Genomic DNA, 10,778 nt, shown 5'->3' with positions numbered 1-10,778 from the left:
AAGTATAAGTTAATGAGAACGTTGTCGTTGTTGTAGGGAGGGATTGAATGTTGTTTTTGCTGAGGGGGTGGGGTGAGTAAATGTTGTTGTTGTTGTTGGGGGAGGGTAAATGTTGTTGTTGTTGTTGGTGTGGGGGGGGGGGGGGGGGGGGAGTGAATGTTAATTTTGCTGAGGGGAGCGGGGTTAAGTAGATATAATTGTTGCGGGGGATATCGTGTTACGACAAGCATTATATTCTCCACCCCGCCCCGTTATTTATTTCAAAAGTTTTAAATGAGACTGATCATATTGATACACTTAAGAGACGTAAGGATATATACTGTTCATTCTAAATGACCGTTCAAAATATATAACCATCAAAATATGCTTTTGAGGTAGACCTATCGCAACAAGTCATGGAAAAACTGGTGTTTCACATAGACAGATTTTATTTCAGTTTTGTAGATAACATTTTCAAATTATTTCATGTTTTGTTTTTATGCCTTTTTATTGTGTTTATATTCTTTGAAACGGAAAGACGGAACGACGTTTAAACAGTGCCGTAATCAGTTACTTTTAACATGGTCACCACAGATTGTTATTGAAGGAAAAAGACTCAGTATTTAAGCAAAGGTCGATTTATCTGTGTGTACTACGAGTACGTAAACGTAGGTTCCGTGCTACTGTGGTATACGTCATACGGTTGTGTGTCGTTTTGTTTTGTTTGCTGAGTCGGTATGTACAGCAATACATGGCGTTCCACGACAATCAAAGCAGAAACATTCAACAATTTAAATAGTTCACAAATCTTTCTGTATTCCAGTTTAAGATATCAGATTACCAGGAACACTAAAACGCATTGCATAAATGAATGAAACAGTTAAAAAAGTATGCAAATTAGATTCAATAATGTACATTGTATAAATGATAATTTTAACAGTCTACACAGCGTATTTCATTTCAATTCATAAGTATTAACCGAGGCTGGTACGTAGCGCGCGCTCATTAATTTACTCGTCGTATAATGCGCAACACGTTTATCAAATGGTATCTAATCCTTTGACAATTTAAATAAGAATGCAAAAAGAAGTGCTGTACCAGTATGAAATTTGAGAACTTCCAGACAACGAACACAAAAAGTTCACATTGTTGTAGGTATTTCCAAACCACCCAAATCCCCCGCCACCTAAACAAATGGGGTCTAAAATTATATTCGAGGTTGTATGCAAGCTCAATACCGTCTTCCAAATTGTTCTAAATGAAGAAAGTGTTCTGCACTAAGACAATTGTGCGGCCGGTGGCTTTGATTTCATATCGCCTGTAAGTATTCCACTCGTCATCCCCGATATTCCAGGGGTTACGCTCACTTTTGCTCTCTGCGCCCATCTTTTACATATGTCATATAAAAATTGAAGGCACTTCGATAGCTGTTTGATTAGTCTCCGGTAAAACAACCTGACCAATCACTAGGCTGATACTTATCATTTGAAGATAACAAAGGAGCGACACCCGACTTCAAAGCCTGTCGATTTTTACCGTTACGTGACCGCGAGATGCTTTTGATGTACATCAAAGGATCGAACTAGTCTTTTTGTCTCATCAACAAGGTGGCGCACACTGATCCTTCAATTTTCTTTGACATATTCCAGGGGAGTAGTGAGCGTAACCGCTGGAGTGTCGATGCTGTTCTGATTAGAATAAGGGGGATAACTCTAAAACTAACACTGTAGGTCTGATTCAATAATGACCCAAGTGACAATATAATTCCCGAGTTTATGAGATTTTTAATGTGGTCTGACAACCGAAAAATAAGAAATGTTTACGGAAAATACTTATTTAAATCTGGCTAACTTTTGTGGTGTACATATCGATATGAAAATGTTATTCCTACTGTGCTATGGTTATCTTTTTGAGAACTTTGAACGCATTGTCAAAGAGATATAGTTGTCTCGAAACTGTGACGGCTTTGTCAATATTTTAACCGTATTACCCATAGTAACCGTGCTGTTTGTTTAAAGGGGAAGGAAAGCAATCAATGCAAGCCACTGTGGTCACTTCACCGTGAACGCTAGTTAGGATCGAACACATCGACTTATTTCTCATCGCTACACAAATATACACCAGACTCCAAACGATAGCTGGTTATTGCAAAATGATATATAGATTAACACAGGATTTTCCTCAGAATTATAAAGATATGAATATGTACACTTCACTACTACGCTACAGGAGGTAACCCAACACACCATTTTTAATGACGGGATATATTCAGAAATAGTTATAAAAGCACAAACGTAGTTAATAGGAAAAAAACCAATAGAATGTGTACTGGTTTACGTGATTTAAAGGCAAAGTAATATGAAATCTAATTTTCTCTGTATTTTTGCATCTTCATGTATACAGGTCAATGCCGTCAATTGCACAAAAAAGCAATCTTGAGTAAAACAATTCTATTAATTTGTCAGTTGTAGGATATTAATATCTGGATAATCACACAGACGACAGACAAGTTAAAACGTATTGCTGAAGTAACGTAGACAAATGACGTCATTTGTGAACCGGAAGTGATCATCAATCTAAACCGGAAGGAGGAGATGAAGAGATCTCCTAAAGCCCGGGCTGGTTGGGCATTCGCCCACGAGAAGCTCGTTGGACGGATCCAAAGGGACAAGGAAAGGGAAGTGAAGGACTGGGTTAGGAAGAAGAGTTACCAGGTGTCAAAACAAAGGTCAGAGATCATATTACTAAACCAAAAGATGTATATTGAGACGTAATTATAATATTTCCCTTTGTGTCATTTAAAACAATCCTCGTCTAATACTGATAGATTATCAAACTGTGTGTTCAGGGTTTGTTTTGAGGATTTTTTTCCCATTGCGATCACGCGCATAAAATCGAGAGGCCTCCGCAGGTGAGCTAAGGTCTAACCTAACAATCATTGAAATTCACAGTCGGTGAAAAAGGTAAATCAAAACAAGTTTTACTCTGAACCTAAAAAAAATGTAGAAAGATATTTTTAAAACAATATTCATGTCATTGGCTTTTCCATACGCGCTTTAACGCTTACATGGTGTTGGTATCGTTACAATTATCTTTTTTCTTCGTAATTTTATGACGGACTATTGTTATACGCGAAACACTGCTGTATGGATACTATGCCCGGTTCATGAAGTCTACTAGCGCGAGCAAACATTGGATAAAACCCTTTCTAAAGTCGATCTGCAGTCTGGCTTTTCTTTTTAAGTGTTCAGATACTGTGAACCCATGACATTGAGTTTATCGTGCTACTGGTAGGTAGTATAAAATAGTATATATAATAACAATGTTTCCCAACTAAAAAAGTAGGGCGTATCTCGAATGAAATCAAAACTGATGTTTAAAATAAACCCTCTTTTATTTGATGGTCTGACTACAGAGATATTTTTCGTCCCTCTATCACTGTTATTTTCTTGTTAAACTTTACGTAAATGTAACAAAATAACTAACCTTATACGTTTAAGCTGTGTTCACTACCACCTGTATCTTTATAAGTGATTTTACAATTGTTAAAAATGATCAACTTCCCGTTAAAAACACACATTCAGGAAGTGAAACGAGTCAAAGATGTGAAATAAATAGAAATAAAATTGTATTTTCTTGCGTGCCGTTAGAAAAGCATGCAGACAGAATCGGCGTCAAAAACGGTAAAAGCTTGAGGCCGATTGACAGCACAGCTAAGCGAAAGCATACATCGATGAAGTGGAAAAGGGTTTGTCCTCTGCAAAGAGTTTCAGGGTTTTTACTTGATAAGTGAGAACTGAATCGGCTGATGTATCACTCAGCACTGTTATTGTGTACACATTTCCTCAGACCCAGTCGAAGATATACATGAAGTCGCTATTCGTTGGATTCTGCTCTCGTGATATCTCGTGCAATCGTGGATGTACAATTAATAGAGACGAAAACATTGCCTCAGTCCTGCAGTAAACTTCAAGAAAAGGATTCCAACGCTTAAACATTTCATAAATATACATTAATGCAAGTCATCGAAATTTTAAATCTTTTCAACCAAATAAGCTTATAGGATTCATGGAATTTATGAGTGCAAGTAGAACAACAGTTTGTTTTCGACAGATAGCGACAGGGTAACGGCAAGTACACGAGTACGTTACAATTATTATTAACACACCTTTTAATCGGTTAGAGAGGTCACAGTAAACAGTATTGTAACGTACACGTGCAGGGCAACGTGATGTCTACTTATGACGTCAGTGGATTATGTGATCCGATCAGATACACTGCTGTATGAATGGAGTGTAACGATGAAACTTTAAAGATAAAGGAAGCTGTTGCTGTAGTGTTTATAACCTCCATTAATTATCGTTTTTAGTAATAATTAAGGATGTACTCCTCTGAGTAAACAAATTCATGTAATTACTTTGTTTGTTATATGCATTGTTCGGAAAATTCGTTAAAGGCATAAGGCAATTCCAAAACAATTACTTGTCATAATGGGTTCGTTTTTGTGCTATCTTCTGTCAAAGATACCAGTTCAACATAATGTGTGATTTTAGGAGAGTATTTGTTTGTTTTGACCATGTGCAGAACAAATTCATACAATTTCTTCCAAGTGTGTTATCAGATATGTATGAAATTTTGCAGAATTGATAAAAATATATATTTTTACATTCTGGAGGTGAAATTGCTTAAACTATTCTATTAACTCAGAAAAGCGATTTGAGCTACCCCTACCCTTTTTTTTGCATGAAAGAAATTCTCATATATTCACCATTTTGGCAGATTTAACGCTTGTGCTATCAAACTTTTTTTTAATAATATTTAAAGGATAACAGGAAAATGGGTTTCTCTAACATAGTCACAAATAACTCACATTTGATGTAAGTGTACTCAAATGAGTAAATTTGTAGATTTCAACTCAAAATATAAATTAGAAAGGAAATTATTGAGGAAACAAAGCACTTTTCATTTGTAAAATTACCTAAAACAACCCCCTGACTTTTTTTTTTTTTTTATATATATATGCCTGTTTACAGTTGTAATTTGCTTTCGTTTCCAAAATCAGAAATAGCATTATTTTGTCGTTTTAGCTCATTTTGAAAACAGCAAATTATATTTGTGATTTACCCCTACCCATTTTGGTACCCGTATCACCCACTTTAGATTAAACTATAACCTTAGATTTTTCGCATGTGATACAATAAGATTCGAAGGAGGTGAAAATCCGGATATACTGGGGCCCAAAACAGGGCCTTATAGACACTTATCCTTTAATTTATAGAAGTACGATAGTTATGGAAGTATAATATGAATTTGATGTAAAACAACACATTACAGTTAAATTCCGATATAAGCAATGGTGTACGCTGAAAGTTGGTAATGCATATATACAATACAGAAGAAATGGCGATGATTCTGTATTGTTTTATACAAAGTGCCACGACAGGAAGCGCTATCCACGCAGCTGCGCTCATTGTCGCTCGGACAAGACGACCTTCTGGATACATCATTGATATATCTGCACGGAGATGTTTGCATATTGAACTTACTTAAACATAAAATGTAGATACGTTGTATTTTAGTTTAGAGTCCGAATTCAGATGTCACGTAATTTGTGATCCGTCAAAACTCCTAAAATATCCGTACAGTTAACGACATTTTCAACATGCAACTACAGATGATACTGACATTTGTATATGATGACAATGTATCATCACACAGACACCAGAAATTCATCAAACTAGATCAGATTCCATCGAACAGGGATGTTTTTCCGCGTTAGTGTATCGGACTAGAATTGTTGTACACAGCAACTGGTTCATGGACATTCTTGCAAACTACCGCAAATTTACATGTGAATAAACTTCATAGGACACTTTCCCTTTTGATAATGTGCACTTATGATATTTTACCTTGTTTTTAACTTATCACCTTAAAATCTTATTCCGAGGAGGTATTTCCTTCTGCTGTTTTACAACATGCATATCGTAAAATGTCATAAATTGCTTTTAGATATTTTTTGTTATTTAGGAAACTTGGCAGACTTCCATTTTCTTTTATCACGAGTTTTAAAATATTCAAATATTATTGTAATTTGGTCAAACAAAAACACAAAAACAAATCCTTCGTGGTTAGTGTGAGACACTGTTAGTACGAATCAAAACATGAGGACAACAGCTGTAAATGTTAAAGGAGAAAAGTTACAGTAAGGCATGGGACATGTACGGGGTAGAGAATTGTTACAGTAAGGTATGGGATATGTACGGGGTAGAGAAGTGTTACAGTATGGTATGGGACATGTACGGGGTAGAGAATTGTTACAGTAAGGTTTGGGATATGTAAGGGGTAGAGAAGTGATACAGTAAGGTATGGGATATGTACGGTGTAGAGAAGTGTTACAGTAAGGTATGGGATATGTACGGGGTAGAGAAATGTTACAGTAAGGTATGGGACATGTAAGGGGTAGATAAGTGCTACAGTAAGGTATGGGATATGTACGGGGTAGAGAAGTGTTACAGTAAGGTATAGGATATGTACGGGGTAGATAAGTGTTGCAGTAAGGTATGGGACATGTAAGGGGTAGAGAAGTGTTACAGTAAGGTATGGGATATGTACGGGTAGAGAAGCGTTACAGTAAGGTATGGGATATGTACGGGGTAGAGAAGTGTTTCAGTAAGGTAGGGGATATGTACGGGGTAGAGAAGTGTTACATTAAGGTATGGGATATGTACGGGGTAGAGAAGTGTTTCAGTAAGGTATGGGATATGTACGTGGTAGAGAAGTGTTACAGTAAGGTATGGGATCTGTACGGGGTAGAGAAGTGTTACAGTAAGGTTTGGGATATGTACGGGGTAGAGAAGTGTTACAGGAAGGTATGGGATATGTACGGGGTAGAGAAGTGTTTCAGTAAGGTATGGGATATGTACGTGGTAGAGAAGTGTTACAGTAAGGTATGGGATATTTACGGGGTAGAGAAGTGTTACAGTAAGGTATAGGATATGTACGGGGTAGAGAAGTGTTACAGTCAGGTATGGGATATGTACGGGGTAGAGAAGTGTTACAGTAAGGCATGGGATATGTACGGGGTAGAGAAGTGTTACAGTCAGGTATGGGATATGTACGGGGTAGAGAAGTGTTTCAGTAAGGTATGGGATATGTACGTGGTAGAGAAGTGTTACAGTAAGGTATGGGATATTTACGGGGTAGAGAAGTGTTACAGTAAGGTATGGGATATGTACGGGGTAGAGAGGTGTTACATTAAGGTATGGGATATGTACGGGGTAGAGAAGTGTTACAGTAAGGTATGGGATATGTTCGGGGTAGAGAAGTGTTACATTAAGGTATGGGATATGTGCGGGGTAGAGAAGTGTTACAGTAATGTATGGGATATGTACGGGGAGAGAAGTGTTACAGAAAGGTATGGGATATGTACGGGTAGAGAAGTGTCACAGTAAGGTATGAGATATGTACGGGGTAGAGAGGTGTTACAGTAAGGTATGGGTTTTGTAAGGGGTAGAGAAGTGTCACAGTAAGGTATGAGATATGTACGGGGTAGAGATATGTACGGGGTAGAGATATGTACGGGGTAGAGAAGCGTTACAGTAAGGTATGGGATCTGTACGGGGTAGAGAGGTGTTACATTAAGGTATGGGATATGTACTGGTAGAGAAGTGTTACAGTAATGTATGGGATATGTACGGGGAGAGAAGTGTTACAGGAAGGTATGGGATATGGACGGGTAGAGAAGTGTTACAGGAAGGTATGGGATATGGACGGGGAGAGAAGTGTTACAGGAAGGTATGGGATATGTACGGGTAGAGAAGTGTCACAGTAAGGTATGAGATATGTACGGGGTAGAGAAGAGTTACAGTAAGGAATGGGATATGTAAGGGGGAGAGAAGTGTTACAGTAGGGTATGGGATATGTATGGTATGGGACATGTACGGGGTAGAGAAGTGATACAGTAAGGTATGGGATATGTCCGGGTAGAGAAGTGTTACAGTAAGGTATAGGATATGTACGGGGTAGAGCAGTGTTACAGTAAGGTATGAGATATGTTCGGGGTAGAGAAGTGTTACGGTAAGGTATGGGATATGTAAGGGGTAGAGAAGTGTTACAGTAAGGTATGAGATATGTACGGGGTAGAGAAGTGTTACAGTAAGGTAATCAGTTAAACGTTATAAACTATCATATATTTCACCTGAACACATGCTCACATGTTTTAAAATGTCACCTGTTTCTTTACTTATAGACCAAAGAAACCTGTTCTGTCAGTTGCACAAGGTATCACTTGTAGGGTAGTATTTGGTTTGGTTTGGTTTAGCGTTGGTTAACGTCCTATCAACAGCTATGGTCATTTAAGGACGGCCTCCCCTGTGTGCAAGATACATGCGTGTAGTGTATGCGTGTGTGTTTTGGGAGGCTGTGATATGTTCGTGTTTGTCTCCTTGTGATAGCGCGGAACTGATGCCGACTTTATTGTGCTTTTTCACTGAAACATACTGCCGAAGACACCCAGCAGGACACCCCATCCGGTGACATTATACTGACAACGGGCGAACCAGTCGTCCCACTCCTAAATTGCTGAGCGTTAAACAGGAGTAGAAACTACAATTTGTACAGACTCTTGTATCTCTCGGCCAGGGGACAGAACCCAAAGCCTTCCTCACAGGTTCGAACGCTCAACTAAAAGCCAAAAGAGAGGCATTGTCAAAGAAGACATTAGGAAGAAAAATGTTGTTTAGAAAGAAGAAAATATCAGATCACAAATTTAGTCTCCTCTTACGATCATGCAATGTGGGCAGCAGGTACACTTATTACGCCCTACTTGCAGGGACTTGTAGGGTAGTAAAACAATGGCAGCTCTTTACTGTCAGTATATTACTTTAGCGTAGTACATGTATAATGCGATGTCTGACGTGGATACAAAAGGTGGAAACATTTTATTTCTTAATTCTGTTGCAAATCACTTATTTCCGCAATAACCCTGAAAATCGACAAATGAATTGTCAAATCGTACCCAATGTATTTTCATTCCGCCAATGAGCATTCCCTCCGCGCATGGGCAATATCTCAACGAGTTTAGCCTCATATTATTCGCATATTTTCGAAGTGTCTTTTAGAATCAAGTTTTTTTTCATCGTGTATTTTAGGATTGGCCTCCATTTTGACGGCGTATTCGGTAGTATGAACGCAGTTGTCAACCAAACTGCTCGCTGCATGCCTTCAATTTTGCTTCCAAAAGTGGAAACCCGCTACCCGTCGAATTTCTAGGATGAAAAGTATTAATTTAGACCATTTGTTCAGATACATTTATTTAAATAGGCACAAGCAAACTGACATGCGTGTATGGCCACGTGCTATAAATTAGGGCACACCTGTCATAATCTATTTCTCGATTAACACATACATGTATGTGGATGGGTTAACGTTGAAAACTGCGAGGAAACACGATCTGGAATAGCATACAAGGTGCATTCTGTAAATTCCATGCTTCATCTCAACTTGACTTCAATCTCTTCTAACACATGATGTTGTCACCAAACAACACCCCAATAAGTTGATTATATGATATCATTAGATTAACTACTCCCCTAGCAATAAGTTTACTTTATAATTAAGGAAGCCGTACTCACTTAGTATACTTAGTAAGCAAAAGATGAAATACTAGCTAATAATTCTTCTGTATTCCAAATTGTCCAGATATACTTTAAGGATACGGACTACCTCATGTACTTGTTAGATAAACTGCACAATAATCTTCAAACTAGTAAGGACCACTGCTCAAAAAACGGAAGTAAACCTGCTTCATAGCACTATTGATCACGGTTCAAATCGTGTTGTGACCTTATGTACTCAAGAAGTGAAATGAATGAAAGGGGTGTTTTGAAGAGCTTTTAATCAACTTTACATTTTTTCATTATGAATGTGTTTTCTATCAGAACATTTGAATTTTCCATTCTGTACGCTACCATATTTGAATATTCCATTCTGTACACTACCATATTTTCCATTCTTGTACACTACCATATTTGAGTTTTCCACTCTGTACACTACCATATTTCAAACCAATCTGTTGTTATCCATTATTAACCTTTGAACATTTTCATTATTTCATAAAGTAGACACATTAATTAACACAAGAAAGCTGACATGCGTGCATAGCCACGTGCTATAAAGTAGGGCACACGTGTCATAAACTCATATATAACTTGAGGTATAACATGATATTGTATTTCTAGTAGATTATGTCACTGTATATACGTGTAAATTAACTTATAACATGATATTGTATTTTTAGTACATTATGATATATTACTTAAATTATAACATGAGTAAATCCAGGCTTAAGCAAATTTCAGCCTGTTTCTTTTAATGAATAAACGAAAAAAAAAAAAAAAAAGGAAAGATCAAAAGATTTAATTTAGACCATTTGTGTTTAGTTACATTTATTAATATAGGCACAAGCAAACTGACATGCGTGTATGGCCACGTGCTATAAAATAGGGAACTCATGTCATAATCTATTTCTCGATTAACACATACATGTATGTGGATGGGTTAACGTTGAAAACTGCCAGGAAAAACGATCTGGAATAGCATACAAGGCGTATCCTGTAAATTCCATGCTTCATCTCAACTTGATTTCAATCTCTTCTTACACATGATGTTGTCACCAAACAACAACCCAATTAGTTGATCATATGATATCATTAGATTAACTACTCCCCTAGCAATAAGTTTACTTTATAATTAAGGAAGCCGTACTTACTTAGTATACTTAGTAACCAAAAGATGAAATT

General features: G+C 37.3%; 1 protein-coding gene across 1 annotated transcript in view; it reads left to right on the top strand.

Moving 5' to 3' along the window:
• The first annotated feature begins 2,561 nt into the window (after positions 1-2,561).
• The window catches only part of LOC110457797, an 87,703-nt gene continuing 79,486 nt past the window's right edge, over positions 2,562-10,778 (top strand). Inside the window, exon 1 of the mRNA XM_021509204.1 lies at positions 2,562-2,707. Coding sequence (XP_021364879.1) covers positions 2,574-2,707 — 134 coding nt within the window. The 5' untranslated portion in view covers positions 2,562-2,573. The remainder of the gene's footprint in view (positions 2,708-10,778) is intronic.

The sequence above is a fragment of the Mizuhopecten yessoensis genome, unplaced genomic scaffold (genome assembly GCF_002113885.1).
Source record: "Mizuhopecten yessoensis strain PY_sf001 unplaced genomic scaffold, ASM211388v2 scaffold9311, whole genome shotgun sequence".
Taxonomy (NCBI): Eukaryota; Metazoa; Mollusca; class Bivalvia; order Pectinida; family Pectinidae; genus Mizuhopecten; species Mizuhopecten yessoensis.
Note: the sequence above shows the minus strand (reverse complement) of the source record. Positions and strands in the feature narration are given on the sequence as shown.